The sequence below is a fragment of the Manis javanica genome, chromosome 11 (assembly GCF_040802235.1).
Source record: "Manis javanica isolate MJ-LG chromosome 11, MJ_LKY, whole genome shotgun sequence".
In the NCBI taxonomy this organism is placed as follows: Eukaryota; Metazoa; Chordata; class Mammalia; order Pholidota; family Manidae; genus Manis; species Manis javanica.
The window spans coordinates 831,595-851,240 of NC_133166.1; the positions used below are offsets into that span (position 1 = coordinate 831,595).

At 38.6% G+C, this 19,646-nt stretch overlaps 1 protein-coding gene across 7 annotated transcripts in view; it reads left to right on the plus strand.

Moving 5' to 3' along the window:
• LPXN (leupaxin) overlaps positions 1-19,646 on the plus strand; it is a 40,918-nt gene that overhangs the window by 2,331 nt on the left and 18,941 nt on the right. For 2 of the 7 annotated variants that reach the window (XM_017661841.3, XM_017661842.3), the window contains exon 2: positions 6,600-6,757. In XM_017661841.3, the coding sequence (XP_017517330.2) occupies positions 6,600-6,757 (158 nt within the window). The other 5 variants (XM_017661839.3, XM_017661840.3, XM_017661844.3 and 2 more) reach the window with 5 other exon arrangements.

The window sequence follows — 19,646 nt, forward strand, 5'->3', positions numbered from 1 at the left end:
AGTCCTTGGAGGTCAGGGACTGAAGTTGGTACCATCGGGTCTTGGGGTGCCTAGTACGATTCCGATCAACTCATTTCGTTTCTAATAAAAGTCTATAGAGTTGCTTTTCCACTAGACGTCTGAGCCAAGGAGCTGGTGTTTGTGGTTTGTGGCTTAACTTACCTGTGGTCTCTGGCCTGCAAGCTAAAAGGGTTGATAGCGTGACTCCGTGACCTACCCAGAAAAACAAGTCCCCCCTTCTTGCTCTCCGCCCCAAAGCCACCTGCATCTGCGGTTTTTAAATGTTTCTGCTGCACAGGAAGCATGGTCAAAAGAGCAGATCTGACAAAAATTACTGCTTACTAGCGTGTCAGCTAAATTACCTAATAAGTCAAGTGGGAGTTTCATTTGCTCATCCCCAAGTTGCATTTGGTGATGGCAGTGGGTCTTTAATTCCTTCCTTCCTTTTCATCCATTATAATCAAGGAGCTGTTTGAAAGGGCAGTTCTTACGTCTGGAAAATAAGGTATTCTGGGTGAAAAACCCCAAAAGAAAGACGATGGAAACAAGATCTGGGGATCCAGTTATGAATTTCACTTGAATCATTCAGTTAAACTGCAGATGGAGTGCAATATTTGCAAGCCAAGTGCCAAAGTGCGTTTTTCCTTCTAGCATTTTGGCTCAATTACCACTGAAGATTAGACAAATGTTTTATACTCTGTTGAGTCTTTTGCACTTTCATAGGGTTATGGCATTTCAGTCGTGAATAAGGCATTGTATAGATAAGCATTTTCAAATCTGTTCGCAGTGAGCAGACTTTTGGAGCAGCACTGACATCCAACGGCTGCTCAAAGTAATGCAGAGTGAGAATCTCCATTAAAAAAAAACAAAACAAAACAACAAAAAAACTTGAGTCCTCAGGGGAATGGAGAATGAATGATTCCTTCAGATGAAACTAAAAAGCCACAAGAGTTGCATGTGTGTTTTGCATGCAGTGTAAAAAAAAGACCACTGTGCTGTAGAGGAAAGATCACAGATTTGAAGTTAAATCTGGACTGTAATAGATAGCAAATCTACCTACTAATTGTTATCTTTACCTAAATTACCTTTACTAATTGTTACTATTCCCTGAATTAATTTCACTGCTGGTAAAAATGGGGATATTTCACAAGGCTATGATTATAGTTCTTTACATGCTGCCTTCTCCCAGCAGGCCTTTTGTTAAATGTTCTGTTTCATCAAGGTGAATAAAATAGCGGTAACCTCAGCCTTATTTCTCAGAGAGACTGCTGTAAGGCTACTTGTAACTAGGCAGGAATTAAGCTTAATTGAGATGTCTGCAGTTTAGCTCCTGGTGTCTTAAGTCTACCAGTTTCATTCTTCATGACCCCTTAGTTTGCCTTTTAGACCACTGAAATAAAGCAGGTCGTGGAAATCCAAATGTGAATATGTCTCTGCTCTGCATTTCATGGATTTAAAATCTATTCAGGAAAGCAGATAAGCATAATTCCTGGATAATTAAGAAAAAGACAGCAAAATGAATTGGGTGCTGGTTATCTCTGATGGAAATTTATGAAGGAAACTATGCTTCCATGGTCCCTCAGCTTCACAGAAAAAAAAAAAAGCAGTTTTCCTGGTGCAGAGTCACAGCAGGATACCCATATTGGGAAAAAGATTCAAGTCCAAATCTGACATTCCCATGAATGCAGATCAATCCTGGCACTTGGTAGGTGCTCAAATTTTTCAAAATTGATTCTGCGTCTTTTTCAGTCTAGCCAATGCATTGCCAGAACTCAAATCCTACAATCTGCCTTTCAATGTCAGCCCCATTTTTAAAATTCTGACCTATAAAAAAAGAAAAAAAAACCTCACCAAAGCAAAAGAGAGGAAGTGCTAAGCAAATACAGGAACCAAAGAGGGCTATAGAGGCTGCTTCACACTGTCTCATTTAGTTCTTTTGCGGTCCTCATCCTCAGCACATGCCAAAGCTGTTCCTTACAACCTGTGGGGCCAGAGCGTCTTGGGTGTGTGACAATGGAAGAGTTGGGTGAGTGAGGAGATTCTTGGAGGAGAAATTCTGAGGGAATGAAGACTTGGCTGTCATGTCTAGTGGTGGGCTGTACTTCTAGCCAGATGGAGGGTAATGCTGGAAGATTTTATTTTCACTTCTCTCCTGCTCTCAGCCAAACCAAGAGTGAAGCTTGAGGAACTATGATTGTTTTAGGGAACTATGGGTTCAGTTTTCAGTGGCAAAATAGGCAGAGAGTTTGATGCTACCCACAGAGTAAACTCTGCACAAATACTTTTCAAATTGTGACTGCAATTGTCATTTTATTATGAGCATTTTGTCTCTTGAGGGCTATTGGAGATCATAGGGTGGTCACACAGCAACTACAGAGATGTGATATGGGGAGAAAATGAAAGAAAGGGGGTAGCAAGAAATGGAGTCATGAGGAGGAGAAGTGGAGTGGAAGTACAAGAATGAGGGATCTGCAAAAGTTGGAGAAAGACCAGGGTGGTTTCATTTGTCCCTTGGTTTAGTATTGAATCAAGAAGACTGATCAGTGTAACAACAGTGATTTTGTTGTTGAGCTTTTATCAGAGGAACTATGAAGGCACAGATTACTGTGTTGCAAATATGGTACCTCTTTCCACTCCACAGCAATCAAGGCCAGCAGTGAAACTATTTGCCGCATTTGTCAGAGAGATCCATGATTTCAAACCTTTAGAGTAGTGTAAGGTTTGTCATTCTTGGGGCTCATTCATATTTTGCCGACTTTTGTTGCAGCCATCTTTGTTAACAGTCATTAATCTTTATCCAATTTCCATTTGTACTAATTCCTCTTGTCCTGGGTTTTGTATGTTTGGAGTATGTCAAAAGTGCAAAAAACACGTCTTGCATATCTGTTTTTTTTAACTGTTTGGCATTTGACTTGAGAACTGGAGGAGTAAAGGAAAGAAGGCAAATTACAGGAGGAAAGAGATGTTAATGAAGCAGAAAAAGTGGTGTTTAATAAATATTGAACTGTTTTGGAGGTGAAGTCTATTTTGATAATTGGAGTGGAATGTACTTCGGATTTGGGGTAGAATCCAAACTCTTGCCCTGTGTAAGGGTTGGGGAAATTCACATTTCCATCTGAGTTCACTAGAGTCCAGCTCTTCTTAGTTTGGGGATACCTAATGGTTTCATGCATGTGATTCAAAAGAGAACTAATACTTATTCAGTGACTTATGCTAAAACTAGACATTTTTACATGTTAATCATTTTAGTGTTTGAAGCAAACCTCTGAAATAGATATTATCCACTTTTGTTTTTTAAATGAGAAAACTAAGGAAAACAAAGTAACTTGTTCCACATCACTCTCAGGAGCACCTGACACCAAAGCAGATTAAGCTACAAGGTGTCCTCCTATTTTGGAGGTGTGTTGGCTCAGGTGTTCCAGCCAATAGAATAACCCAGATCATTATAAAATTTAAATAACAGATCTGCACACGTTTGCATTTCTTGGAACAGGATGAATGGTAGTCTGGCCTAGAAATGTAGAATGTTCCAAGCAGCCTGGAAGGTAACATTCACGTGTATTATCCAGGTGGCTAATCCTCAACTGATTCTTCAAATTATCATCAGCTCAGTAACCACCTGTAAGACTTAGTGTGGGTCTTTCTTTCCTATTGCAAAAACATAGCGTGAAGGACAGGTTAGCACAGGCGGCTGACATTTCCTCTGCAGTACTCCCTCCAAGACTGTACCCTGAACATTTTTACCTAAATATTCATTATACAACGATGCTGGGTAAAGTGGAACCAGGAGCAGACTCTGGCTCTGAATGAAATCATTATAATCCAGGAGACCCCCAATAGACCTAACTTTACTCCTTTCATGTTAGTGTTGATACTTGATTTCCACAGATGAAGTGTGATAAAGACTACAGAGTTTTCAGTCTAATGTCACGCCTCTTCCCCAACCAGTAATCTTGGGTTTATCATACTGAAATTAGTCATCTTCAAATCACTGAATCTGGCAAAAGACAAGATAATCTTGCGGAGTTGGTGATATGTGCGCCCATAGGAAACAGGAAGAGAAAGGCCTGTTAACTCATAACCCGGCAGGGAGAGTTTCAGTAATTTTGGTTATCTGGTACTTTTAAGGGTACCCTTCTGCTTTTAGTGATACAGTTTTCTCTTTCAGCTGGTCTTCCCTCTCCCCTAATTTTAGTGTGAATGCCTTTTTGTTTTCAATCCAAGAGGATTCATAACTTCTGGTTAGAGCAAAGCTTAGAAAATAGAAAAGAAATGGGCTGTATCTTAGTACAGCAATGCAGAATGTGAATTTGTGGCTCAAGAAATTTAACTAGAAACGTTATGAGAAAAAAATTTTACTTTCTCTTTCTATCCTAGCTTTCTCTTTTCTTTTTAAAAACCTTTTATTATAAAATCAAAAAATATACAAAGTAAAGACTGTAATGAAATCCGATGTACCCATCAACCAATTTAAACAATCATCAACTATTGGCCAATCTTGTTTCATTTGGTACTCACCCATTCCTTTCACTCCTGGATTATTTTAAAGTGATACTGGATATTATTTCATCTGTAAATATTTCAGCTTTAATCTCTAAAATAAATACATACATATACAATTAATCTTAATACCATTATCAATCACAAAATCCTCAATAGTAATAATTACTTAGTAGTAATTCCTTAATATCATAAAATACCATTACCACACCTAAAATATAAACAGAGATTACTCAATATTATCAAATGTCCTTATCATACCCAAAATAAATTAATAGTACTTCTTAATATTATTGAATACCTAGTCAGTATTTCTGATTGTGTCTTTTTATCTATTTAAGGTTCATACATCGAAATTCATTTTGTCTCTTGTTTCTTCTAATCTGTTGGTTCCTCCTCCATCTCTTCTTTTCCGTTACAATTTATTTGTTGAAGGGTAAGCTTAGTCAGTTTATTTATCTCTAAAATGGTGCATGCAATGCAGTATTTTTGAGACGGATGATTGAGAAAGAGCTGTAGAAGATTTCATTTGTAAGAAAGGATTAGATCTTTTCTTACGCCATTAAGAAATACCCTGAAATAAAACATCTGAAATAAATGAAAAATCTTTTTTTTTTTTTTAACAACCTGTAAAGTTCATTTTCCTCATCTTAGGACTGCAGAGCGAGGCAGACCTTTGGAAATAACATAAGCTAGTGTTTTAAAAATTTTGGGGAACCACCACCTATGGTAAGAAATCCAGCCAAGATTCACTTCTGGGTCTCAGCTACCCACAGTTAGAAAAAATCTGTTGTAATACAATTGCTTCATTATGTAGATGAAGAAATGTCTTCAGAGAAGAACACACATTCCCAGATGACCCAGAGAATCCATAAGAGAATGGGGGCTGGACTTACTGACTTGAAGTTAGTGTAGGAGCTGGGATCAGATAGCCAAGTTCTGTATTCACTCACAGTGATCTTAAGTAACTATTTGTCTCTTTCTTGATTTACAAAATCAGGACAATAGTATCACCTGCCTCAAAGTATTAGGATAACTAAATAAAATATATAAACTCCAGTGCACAGCACAGAGCCATGTGTCAATTTTGCCTATTATGAATTTCACTATAATGGAAAGGTAATAGTGTAACACTTGTACAGTCTGTTGGTTTTCCTCAAGAAAATCAGGAGAAAAACAAATCTCAAGTTTTTGGATTGCAACATCTTACTTGCTTTTGCATTATCTGTTTTCTTGCCACACCCTAAAAGGCAGAATACTTATACTTTGTTTTGAGAATTTTGTTATGTGCCGTGTGATCATCAGGGTTAAGAATCAGTGTTTCTGAAAAACAGCAGCAGACTCACAAACTCCAAGAAGGGACTAGCAGTTACCAAAGGGGAGAGGTGGGGGAGAGCAGGCGGGGAGGGAGGAGGAAGGGGATTGAGGGGTATTATGATTAGCACACATGGTGTGGGGGGGATCATGGGAAAGACAGTGTAGCACAGAGAAGGCAAGTAGTGACTCTGGCATCTTACTACACTGATGGACAGTGAGTGCAATGGGGTGTGGAGGAGACAAGATAGTATGGATGAATGTAATAACCACATTGTTTTTCATATGAAACCTTCATAAGAGTGTATATCAATAATACTTTAATAAAAAAAATTTTTTTAAGGTTTTAACAATCAAAAGAAAAAAGAATCAGTGTTTCTATCCTAGTATATTTTCAAAACTGTGACATAATTGCTTGTATTTTTCTGGTAGAAAAATATGTAGGATTTACTTTTTTCTAATTGGGGATCTTTATGGGGAATCCACCCTGAATGAATAATAACCATTAATAACCTGCAATATAAGAAAAATTACAGAGTTAGACTATGAATCTGAAGTCAACCATGGGAAGTAAGAAACAGGCCACAGTATGTGGAGACATTAAATATCTCCTGGTAGAATAGACTACATTTTTGAAATAAGGATTTAAGGGAAGATGTTTGAAAATAGCCCCAACTCAAGAAAAGAGGGAGATGAAGGGAGGCACAGTGGAGATATTTAAGGGGAAAATTTTTCCAGAAGACTTAAGTATTCTGTATGATGATTCTCTGTGTCTTATGATCTAGATGCCTTGTTGGAGGAACTGGAACACTCCACCCTCCAGGACAGTGATGAACACTCCAGCTCAGCTCCTCTTCCCCTGGATCAACATGCCAGGAAGGAGAGTGGCCTTGCTGATACTTCGAAGAGCCTTTCTCTTCAAGATGACACAAGTCCCTTGCCGGTAACTTTTCGCTTATTGCTGTGCCTTGAATATAGATGTTTGAGTGCATTTCTGAAAATCAATCAGATATCACATAAAGTGATGTGAAAGTGGAATCATATATCTGAGAAAAAGAAAAAAAAATCCCTCAATAATACTTTAATATAATGGTTGTTTTTGGAAAGAGGAGTAGAATTGAGAAAATTATCATAGAAGAATAAGCCTTTGAGAATTAAATTTTTTCTGATGAGGACACGGTAGCAGTGTATTCCTTAATTCACTTAGGATATTCTCATATTACTGTCTGGGCATCAGAGCTGCATTTTGGCTGAATGGCTCTCAATAAGGCCATAGATCATCTGGATAAGGCCATGTGGCAGCTTCAGCAAGTCTTTTCAGGGTGACCTCTTTGGGTCATCACTTTCTAGGTCTTATTTTCCATTGAATATTTTAAGAAATTCAGTTATTAGTATATGCAGAGATAATGACATTCCAGGGACCTAGTACAAACAAACTAAACTCGTACAAGATAATGTATAAAAAACCCCAGAAATCCTCTTTATTAATTTCTATTTAAAATTAAAACCATCACATAGGACAGATGCTAGCATTTGCTGGTCTATGTATTCCTTTCCTACGACTAAGTCTACATGAATCTACTTTATAATGAGAAGTTTACTTGATGGAACTCATGTCATAGGAATTAAGTAGCTGCTCTTCGTATGTGATGATTTTGAACTATGACTTTCTAATTCACCCTTGTGCACTATATGAACTAGCCAGTAGCACAGACCTTATATCTGAGCTCATGGCTAGGTTCTCCCTTTAACCGTTCTTCCCTCCAGCTCTATCCATACAATTTTAAGGATGTACATTTGTCCCCCTGCTAGATCATAGCCAAATGCTCCCAACTGGTCTGCTACTCTTGCCCCCACCCCTGCAATTTATTCTCAAAATAGCAGCCAGGTAAAACTTAAATCAGATCACATCATTCATCTCCTCAGAACCCCATAATGAATTCCCACCTCATTTGTAGTAAAAGCCACAGTCTTTATGCTGACCTTAGAGAGGTGACCATATGTCTTGGTTCATTTGGAAGAGCGCTGGGTTCACGCCTGTTTTCTTGACATCCTATCATTGGCTTTACCTTCTGCCCCAGATTTTCTATTTTGTATAGTTTTCTTACTGGTTTTTATATTAAAGTAAACCAGACAGGTGAGCAGACCTCCACTTGGCTCTTCCAGCTTCCTCCATGGTCTCAAGTGGCTGCATGTGAAACACACATGCAGTGAACCGAGTTCCAACTTGCTTTTGGCTGAATCTAAAATAATGACTAATGATAACTCCTCTCTCTTTTCCTGATCCTATTCAGACAAAACCTAACTGGCAGTATACCCTTACAAGGATTAAATGCAGGGTGCTGGTTGATAAAGCTAAGAGCTTAAGCGACTCCTCTGGTCTGAGGTGGTGGAAGGAAAATTTGTGAGGCTTTTTTCCCTGCTGACTGCCTGGTATTCCACCATTCATGTCCTCGTATGGTCCATTGGTGGCCTGTAAGATGCATGGAGCCTTCACAGGGTGTCTTGCCAATGGGCTTCAGCCCTGGGCAAGTTCGCTATGGATTCAGTGTGACCAAAGAAATTGACAACAAAACATTATTTGGGGTGAAAGAGTTTATTACCAGGCTTGTTTTCCTGGCAGTAGGTCGAGCACTAGCACCTCCGCCTCCGCCCAGAGTACTGGGCCGAGCTCTCTATATAGCGCAATAATAGCTTATTGCCTAAAGGTGTGAAGGTGGTAGCCTAGCAGCAGGCCAGTTACATCATCAGGTGGTTTAAGTTCAGTGAGGATCCTGGCCATAGGAACCCCAACTTCACCACACAGGGTCGGAAAAAAATATGGGAAATTGTGGCTTAAAAAGCCATGCAAATTGTGTTTGAGAAATAGAGGCTAAGCATTCTTGCCATACAGTGTAGTGTAATCTAAATATTCTTGTTAAAGCAGCTTGCCATGATGTCTTGCCAATGGGTTTCAGCCCCAGGCAAGTTCACTATGGATTCAGTGTGCCAAAGAAACTGACAGTACGTTCTTGGGGTGAAAGGGTTATACCCAACTTTATTTCCAGGTGGCAGGTCAGTCACTAAAATCCCATCACAGCTGTCCTCTGGGACTCTCTGTCCACACAGCCAGCCTCTGGGCCTCTGTCCTTGGCACTTCCACCACTCCAGCCTCTGCTCTGCTCTCCCTCAGCCTTGCAGCTGTGCCACCGTATTGCACTAAGAGCACTGGGCAGAGCTCTTTATATAGAGTCAACAGCCAGGTACTGCCCACAGGTGTGCAGTGAGCTAGTTAACCAGAGCCAGGTGAGAATCCTGGCCCCAGGAACTCTCATTTTATCCACACATGAATTGTATGTGTAAAGCCACAACTATTTGTTTTATGATTTGGCAATGCATTTTAGTTTTTCAATAAACACTTTCAGCAGCACTTGGCTCAAAACAAACCAAAACCCAAACTACATGTTTAATTTTCTCAAGCAAGTTAATGACAAACAAGTTAATGTAATTTGCACAAAATATTTATCAAATGTTTCCTGTCCTCCATGGGGGCAAGTAGAGATATCGCTGTTCCCTTGAAAACCAGAAGTCACAGATACGGTAAAGGAGTGCCAGGCTCTGCTTTCAAAGTTAATAGTTAATATAAGAACAATATGCCTGAAGATGACAGTTCACCATAGGCAGCTGTGGGAGGGAGGCATGTTTACACGTCATTGTAAAGCACACCTTTCCACTGGGAGCAGATGACTCTCCTAAATTAATTATGCTCTTTTTCAGTTTCAAGTTTTCCTGTGCTTGAAAGTAAAGTGAACTGCTGATGATTCATGAGTTGATTCCCTTTGCAAACCATCAAATAATGTCAGTTTTATATTGGCCTCAATTAGAAAAACCTGTTAATTCCAAGATGGTTTAGTCCAATTCAGAGGATCAAAATAAAGCGTTTGGAAATGTATTTTGTTAAAAATGAAACATCTGACACTGTTACTGTTACAGTAAATTTAGTTGAAGAATTCAACATTGATGATAAAGGGGTTTTTTTTTTCGGTGGTAATAGGAGTACAGATTTTGGTGGAGCACAGAATTGTGGTAAACACTATTTCCTTACAAACTTAAAATCCTATAGAACAGAAAGGTACTTGGAATTGACTGTGATGTGCACAAAACTCAGGACTGCACCCAAACAAGCTGCAGGTGCTCCCAGTCAAAATAAAAACTGCAATGTAAAAATTTATAAATATTCTATATTTATGCAATCAGAATATACACACACATACACACACACATAAAACTCATCTACAAAACTTTTTCAACAAGTCGATGTTAAATACATAAACATTTCAGCATGGCTACATGTATTTTCTCTCTGTGATATTGCCTGTCACCAGTTGGATTTTTGGAAATGCTTGAGCCTTTGAAAAACCACCTTGTAAAGCAATTTAAATGGATTGCACTATGTGCAAAATCAGTTGGAAATATTTAATCAAATTATTCAATGAATGTAGCATGAAAATTCAACTTTTGAAGCTTTTAGCAAGCTGCAGTTATGTAAAATAAAGCTTGCAAAAATGAAGAAGCTCTAATTTCTCTCTACAAAAGATGGGGAGGAATTGAACAAATCCAAAGATGGGAGCTAAAAGGGTTTAATTACCTAATTTGAAAATTGTGCTTTGGAAACATCTTGACTTTGATGGAGCTTCTAATTTTAAGTGGATAAATTTATATTCACCAGGATGGGATGAAATTGTGAAGGCCTATGATTTTGCTGTATCTACATTATTGAAATGTTAAAAAGAATCACAAATTGAGACACCTTAAGAGCTCTACCTTGTAAAACTATTATTGAAGAAAGATGTTTTGAATGGAGGCAGAAATACAGCACCTGTGAAAATATTGAGGCTGAACTATTTATATTAAATTAAAGATTTTATATTTTTATTAAATTTATATTTCATTTGTATTTTATATTTATCTTAATTGAACATTTTTACTATAAAAAATAGAATTGATAATAACCTCCACTTAGCAGAAATTTCTCTGAACTTAGATTCAGCAGCATCTAAAGAGGGAGTATTTTCTCAATTAAAAATAGTATGGACTACAGAGAAGCATTAATTAAAATTATCAATGATTTTAAATATATAAACCATAAAATGCAGCTTTACAGAAGTTTGCAGTTTTTTAAAAAATATGAAAATAATATATTGAAAAAAAAAGATGTTCTTCAGAAAAAGGTCCACATCACATGTTAGAGATAACAATGGCTAAGTAACCAGTTAAGATATTTGAATCTATACCAAGAGTAGTAATTTACTCGTTTATTAAAATGCTCAAAGAACCAGTATATAAGGTTTTTAAATTTTTTCTTGCTTTTATGTTCATAGCTACGTGTCATTTAAAAATATCCTAAAAATCATATTTTGAAACTAAGTTTTCAATAGATTGTCTTGTAGGTCCACCGATATAATAAACCCAAATTTTCGATCAATTTAAAAACATGTTTTTTTAAATTATATAATATTAATTATTTTTAGTACCCTATCTTGCTCTCAAAAATATCCCAGTTTGAACAATAAATTATACGGTCACGCTACTTGCTTGATTTGACCCTGTTTACTCTTTGCTCCTGTCTCACTGGTTCACTCTGCTCAAGCCACACTGACTTCCTTTCCGTTCCACAGATGCACCAGGGTGCCCTCCTCCTGGGCCATGTTACCCCTGACATCTGCTTGCTTCTCTCACCTCGCCTCAGTCTTTGCTCAAGTGTCCCTTTTCAGTGAATCCTCCTTGCCTTACCAATATGTGTTGACAATTGCCATCTCTCGCATTTCCTCTCTCCCACCCCCCCATTAGCTTTACATATTAATTTACTTTTCCACACATTAACTTATTATCTCTTCCTCACTACCATAATGCAAGGTCCAGGGTAGACAATTTTTGTTTGTTTAGTTTTGGTTTTTGACTGCCATATCCCAGCCCTGGCACATCATAGGTACTCAATAAATGTTTGCTTGAATAAATAAATGCCTTGCTGGCCAACTGCCTTGAGAGCTCCATATTGTTCTTTTCAGCATGTTAAATTTCATTGTGTTGTAGTTTCCCATAGACACCATCCTGTCTAGTTAAAGGGGCTTTGCTCTGACTCGTTTTGTTAGTTTTATGGTTCCTATCTGAGGATGATCGACTTCTCTATTTCAGTGTTTGTAGGGCAGGCAGGGGGGCTGTTATTTGTCACATGCCAGCTACTCCGCTTGGAATTTGGCCTTTCTCTGTGGGATAGCTAGTATTCCTCTGCTTAGTGAAAGGTGCTCTCAGAGATATGCTAGTTATCAGTCTCCTTTAGAAGCTGAAATGTCCTCTGAGTCTGGGTGTAGACAAGTGCCAACATTCTACTAGCAGAAATTCATTCTTTGCTCTTCTCCGTCATTTATGTCTTAGATGCAGCTCGTGTATACAGCCAACATCCAGAAGCTCAGTGTCAACAGGTATTTTTTTATTAAATATTTTGAAAACCAAAGTTATTAGATAATTATTATTATTCTGAGTTTGGAAAATAATTTGCTTTGCGAGTGTTTGTTAGTAGAACTCCTACTACTACCCCCGTCTCCCCATGGCCTTTGAGCAGAGGTGGAATTGTGCCAAGATGACCTGGTAATTTCTCAAGGTGCCTGGCTTCTAGATGGGTTGTCAGGCTGGTGGGCTCTGCCATTTCCTTCAACACCTGAAAAAGTAAAATGTCCAAGTCACAACAGATCTTTTGGCCTGGCTATTCCAGGTATCATGCTTCAGTTCACAAAAGAGAAAACCTAAAGACATTTCAGCAAGAAGCCAGCAGAATCAGAGCTAGAATCAGCGTTGGGCAAAGACTGGGTCTTCACAGCGGACTAGCGAATATATGCTTTTCCTGTACTTGCTCCTTCCCTTATTTAGCAGGAGGGAGGGATTTCCTTGTAGCAAAAGTTATTATTGAAACAGATACATTTACTAAATCATTTCTAACTGGTCAAGGCAGAATCGATAGTCTGAAAAAATAGAAAGGCCACTTTCCTTGTTCTCTTTGAAGTTTTGGCTTGCCATGTCATCATACAGCTTTCTGGGAAACAGATTAAAGGGCTTAAAATGTGTATAGTAAAGGCTCAGGTCTTGTAAAAAATACTATGCCATACTTTGGTTTCAGAATTGCAGCCAATAGGGCATACATTCAATGCCAAAATAAGGGAGGCACTTGTGCTATCATGAAGTCTTTTTGTAACTTCTCACTTGAAGATGCTTTCTACATTGAAGGGTTGAAGGGAGTGAGGACAATTTATTCATACAATTGCCAGTTTATTCCAGTTCCAGGAAACTGCCTCATGGACATGGCCCCTGGACTTCCCTGTCCACCTCCTTTAAGAAAATCAAAACAAAGCAAAACAACAACAAAATAGTGCCCAGCACATCATAGGCTCTCAGTAATCATTTGTTTTTATTTTATTTTATTTTATTTTGTTGTCATTAATCTACAATTACATGAAGAATATTATGTTTACTAGGCTCCCCCCTTCACAAAATCCCCCCCCCCCACAAACCCCATTACAGTACTGTCCATCAGTGTAGTAAGATGCTGTAGAATCACTACTTGTCTTCTCTGTATTGCACAGCCCTCTCCATGCCCCCCCCTCATTATACATGCTAATCGTAATGCCCCCTTTCTTTTTCCCCACCCTTATCCCTCCCTTCCCACCCATCCTCCCCAGTCCCTTTCCCTTTGGTAACTGTTACTCCATTCTTAGGTTCTATGATTCTGCTGCTGTTTTGCTACTTCAGTCTTTCTTTGTTCTTATAGTCTTTGGGTTTGAGGTGAGTCTCTTGTAAGCAGCATAGACATGGGTCTTGCTTTTTTATCTATTCTATTATTCTGTGTCTTTTGATTGGTGCATTCAGTCCATTTACATTTAGGGTGATTATTGAAAGATATGTACTTATTGCCATTGCAGGCTTTAGATTCATGGTTGCCAAAGGTTCAAGGTTAGCTTCTTAAGTATCTTACTGTCTAACTTAACTTGCTTATTGAGCTATTTTAAACACTGTCTGGTCATTCTTTATTTTTCTCCCTTCTTATTCCTCCTCCTCCATTCTTTATATGTTGGTTGTTTTATTCTGTGCTCTTTTGTGCTTCCTTTAACTGCTTTTGTGGGTAGTTGATTTTATTTTTTGCCTTTAGTTAGTATTTGCTTGGTCTGCTTTCTTTGCTGTGATTTTATTTTCTCTGGTGACATCTATTTAGTCTTAGGAGTGCTCCCATCTAGAGCAGTCCCTCTAAAATACCCTGTAGAGGTGGTTTGTGGGAGGCAAATTCCCTCAAGTTTTGCTTGTCTGGGAATTGTTTAATCCCTCCTTCATATTTAAATGATAGTTGTGCTGGATACAGTATCCTTGGTTCAAGGCCCTTCTCTTTCATTGCATTTAATATATCATGCCATTCTCTTCTGCCCTGTAAGGTTTCTGTTGAGAAGTCTGATGATAGCCTGATGGGTTTTCCTTTGTAGGTGACCTTTTTCCTCTCTCTAGCTGCCTTTAAAACTCTGTCCTTGTCCTTGATCTTTGCCATTTTAATTATTATGTGTCTTGGTGTTGTTCTCCTTGGGTTCTTTCTGTTGGGAGTTCTGTGTATTTCTGTGGTCTGATCCATTATTTCCTCCCCCAGTTTGGGGAAGTTTTCAGCAATTATTTCTTCAAATACACTTTCTATCCCTTTCTCTCTCTGTTCTTCTTCTGGTACCCCTATAATGCAGATATTGTTCTTTTTGGATTGGTCACTCAGTTCTCTTAATATTGATTCATTCCTGGAGATCCTTTTATGTCTCTCTGTGTCAGCTTTTATGCGTTCCTGTTCTCTGGTTTCTATTCCATCAATGGCCTCTTGCATCTTATCCATCCTGCTTATAAATTCTTCCAGAGATTGTTTCATTTCTGTGATCTCCTTCTGGACATCTTCCCTTAGCTCTTGCATATTTATCTGCAGCTCCATCATCATGGTTATGAGCTTTATTTTTAATTCTTTTTCAGGAAGACTGGTTAGGTCTATCTCCTACTCAGGGTTTGCCTCTGTGATCTTGGTCTGTATCAATTTCTTCTGCCTTTTCATGGTGATAGATATATTTGTGGGGAGCTGGCACGTGTGTTGGGTAAGGGAAAGTCCCTTCTTGCCAGTTTGTAGCCTTCCTCTCCTGGGAGAGCAGTGGCCTCTAGTGGCTTACGCTGGGCAGCTGCGTGCAGACGGGGTTTCTCATCTTGCCTGGCCTCTATGGAGTTTGGCGCTGCAGTTGCTGTGGGCGTGGCCTGCCTCAGGCTGCTGCTCCAATATGGCAGAGCCACATCGGAGGGGGAACAGGCGGGAGGCTGTTTATCGCAGTGAGGGGCCTCCGCACTGCACTGCGGGGTTTCGGGTGCCCAGAGTTCCCCGTGATTCCCAGCTGCTGGGCTAAGTGTCCTTGGGCACTTCCATCCAGCTGTGGGGTCCCTGTCCCTTTAAGACTTTCAAAAAGCACTCGCTTTTCTTTGTCCCGGGTGCGCCGGCTGCGGGTACCCGCTCACAGGTCTTACTGCCCTGTTGCCCTAGTATCCAGCACCCCACGCATGCTCTGTTTGCACTCTGGTGCGGCTGGCTGGGGCTGGGTGTTTAGCAGTCATGGGCTCCCTCTCCCTCCCCGCTCTGACTCCTGTCCTCCCACCGGGAGCTGGGGTGAGGGGCCTCAGGTCCCGCTGGGCTGGGGCTTGTATCTTACCCCCTTTGCGAGGCGCTGGGTTCTCATGGGTGTGAATGTGGTCTGGCTGTTGTCCTGTATCTTCTGGTCTCTCTTTTAGGATTAGTTGTATTTGTTGTATTTTCAAAAATATATGTGGTTTTGGGGGGAGATTTCCACTGCTGTACTCACTCCGCCATCTTGGTTCTCTCCAATTATTTGGTTTTTTAAATCTAGTAAACCAAGACTTTAATAGAAATATTAATGAATGCAGGAACATATAACATGAAAACCAGCTCAACCAATAGCTGTTTTCCTGTACATCTGGCATTGTGATCAATTGATGGCATGCCAAAATACAAACTTATTATCACCCCTTCCCCTTAGCATAAGTTTTTGATCCAGTTCCTGTCAGACTCATCTCTCCCTCTTTCTCTGTTCTGTATTCCTGGGCAGCTGACCTCTGTAGGCTGGGTTTTCCAGGCTGAAGGATCAGTTGGCTTTCATTGGCTTCAACCATTGGGGGCCATGGTGCAGGCATGTGGAGGATGAATGGCAGGGAAACTTAGAGCGTTCTGTCCTCCATTCTCTGTCCCACCACAGTGTCTGTCAGCAGCTGTACTTACAGCTTCAGCTGCAGCAAGATAGGTCTATTGTGGCTCCAGCTTATGCCTCTTGACCTTGGCCCCTGGGCTTTGGTAACTTTGCCTGGTTTCTTTGTCCTTCTGGCCTAATGCCTTCCTGCTATGGGTAATCTCTGGGTTCCCCCAATGTCTTCTGTTTGCTTCTTAGCTCTCCCTTCACCTGTGTAATCAAATTTCTGGATTAAATTCCTTCTCAGTGTATTTTCCTGAGTGGACGTCAGCTGATACACTTTCCATTAGTGAATGATCCTAGCTGTGTAGATCTGTGTGCAAGAGTGATAAGAAATCCAGGTGACCTAGTAAATACATAATAGACCGATACAAATCCCCGAGGCTGGTATAAGTCAGAGCCAAGAAGGCTCACGTGTACAGATGGTGCATGAGACTCAGAAACTAGATTCCTGCATTCTGTTTCCACCATTTCCTCTGGCTGGCTAACATGAATATTGCTTTCAACCTTGAAAGTATATTTAATATTAGTTGTGCATATGGTGATGAAATAATATTTCTAGTATGGTTATATATTAAAAGTAATATGGGTGATACTTTAGAAATGTATCTTTTACATGAACAAAAATAATTTGGTAAGAACAGAGAGAAAAAAACTCGTGAAAATACTGCAGAGGAATGAATAGGGGAAAATCCAGGACAATGAAGACTTCATGTGAGAAGTCTATATTCTTTTAAACACATCTCTTAAATTTGTATTATTAAAATCTTTGAGTAGTGAAGTAAATTGTTGCTGATGGCACAAAAAGCACTTTTACCATCGTTAAGAGGTCAAGAGACAAATCAAAGGAGCTCTGATTTGAGAATCCTCTCTTTTCAGGAACATCTGTAGTAATGTAATTACCAACTCTTCAAGGTCTCTCATTTCTTATTTAGAATATTATATTGTTCAGTTACTTCTAGGGTATCACAACAATGATATGTTTCTCTTTCTACACTGCACTGGGAGTCTTGTTAAAAACCAGTGATAATTTTTTGGATATGCACATGTATGCCTCAGCTGTGAGGTGGGCAGGTTTTTAGCATTGTCAGACCCATATAAAAAGCCACATTTATTCTCCATTGGGCCTCAGGGCAGGAGAACGTGCTCACAGTCCCACTGCCTTTTGTACCTCCAAGACACCCACCTATGGCAGCAGGTGCTAAGGGATTATAAGTGAAAAGAGCTGAGTGAAAGAGCTCCTCTACATTTTCTTGGAAATGATTCTTCCACAGATGGAATCAATCACTTGCATACCAGACCATGTTTGTTCCTAGATTTAAAAAAAACAGTGAAAAAACTTATGTCTGGCAAGAGGTCATGTTGTACCCAAAAGATGAATTGTTTTAAGAGGGTTAGATGTCCACTTTGCTCTGACATTTTTTTCCTTGTAGTTAAATAACATAAGTAGGTCAGTAGTGGGACATGCACCCAAAAGACAGTCTCTTTTCTATCAAGAGAAGGAGACACCCATTTTCCTTCTATTTTTTTTTCCTGGTTGATAAATACATAAAAATAATTAGTAAGTCTGTGTTCATTTTTGGAAATATATTTAGTGGAAGACAGAATAGTTTATTTATGGCTTTTGTGTGTGTGTCTGAGAGAGAGAGAGAGAGAGTCAGAGTGATTTTGGTAGGTTTTTAGCTCTTTTGGTTGACGTTGGGTTACAAACATTGCTCCAGTTTCCATTACCTATATGATCTAGTGATTTCATTTCTCAAAATTTACTCTATGGAAATAGTCAAATACTTATTTAGCAGTATTTTTATAAGAGCAAAAGTCAGAAACAATCTTGGTGTCTAAGAATAAATTGTTAGTTTAATAAATTATGGCATATTATACATTTGGAAACTGTATAGGCCTTAAGAAACATTTCAGAAGGGTTTAGCATGGTGACAAGAGAATATAAGCTTTGCAGTCTGCAGGGCCAAACTCTGTTACTTACCAGTTACATTACATACAGCAAAGCTTTTCACTTCTCTAAGCCCCACTTTTTCATATAGAGGTGACAATACCTAGCTCTTAAGGTTCTTATGAGGATTTGAAGGTGACATGTAAAACCCTTCACAGAGGGCCTGGCATAGTGTAGACACTGAATAAATGCTAGCTATTATGGAGGCAAAGGATGGATGAAGATATGCATAAACCTATGGAAACTTATTCACTTTAAAACATGAAAGAATATTCTAATTTTCTAAAACTATACATAATCATGGAAGAGTATAAGGATATAAGCCAATATGTCCAGAGTAATAATTACCTCTTTAAAGAAGGATTATAAATGATTTAAATTTTTTTCTTTATATTTCTGTTTTTAAATTTTCTAAACCTAGCATATTCATTTTATATTTGAAAAGAATCTTTAATAGGCACCACAACATCATGCCTATATTAATGTAGCTAACTGAAGGTTGTTCATAGAATCATTATATGAATGTGTGTGTGTGTGTGTGTGTGTGTGTGTGTGTGTAACTGAGATAAACATGAGAATTGCACCTCTGATGGTCCATCTACCACCCCTACCTCATTATCTATTGGCCTTGTAAATTAGCTCTTTTTCTAATGTCGATAACCTTTATTTTGAAAATATAACTTAATATATACAATTATTTATAAACTGATGTATATAAAAAAGTCAGAGAAGTACCTTCTGCTCTCTATTGCTGTGAACCTAACATTGCTCTAAAAAATAGATTTTAAAAGCCGAAGAGTTCAGAAACATACAGGGTAAAGAGTTAGAACACCTCCTTTAGAATCTTTCCTCCTACCACTTAATTACTAGCTTCATAGGTAACTGCTGTTAGATAAGTCTCCTTAAAGACCTTTGTGTATGCAAATTCGCACTTCTGTATATGTACTTATAAGTTTACATAAATGGAAGGATATTTTTCATATTGTTGTGGGCTTTGCTTTTTAAAGGCATCAGTGTAGCTTAGAAGTCTTCCTTAGTTCATGTAAATCTGTCTGCATTCTTTTTATCAGCTGCATGGATGATCGATAATTTATTTGACTATATCTCCATTTATTGTATTTTTAATTTGCTCATAAAAACTGTACTGTTTTTATGTTTTAAGTAACATCTTGTACATATATTCTTGTGTATATATATTTTGTGTGTATATATCTATATATATCCGATTTTTTTGTGAGATAGTCTTGGAAGTGAAATTGCTGAATTCAATGCATGTATGCATTGAAATATTGATAGATGCTGCCTTGCAAAGGATTTGTATATTTACATAGCTACCTATGGTGTATGTAAATGTGTATGTGTATGTATAATCCTGATTTTTTCCAACACTGCATCCAATCTTTCAAAACTATCCAATCTTTAAACAAAATTTTGACTCATAAGTAAAAATTGGTATCTCACTGTTTAATTTGCATATTAAAGATTGAGCATCACAGTAATAAACATTCAAATTTCTTTTTCTGGAAATTATTTTTTTAAAAAAGCCTTTGGTCAGGTTTCTCTTGGGTTGTCTTTTTGTTAGTGAT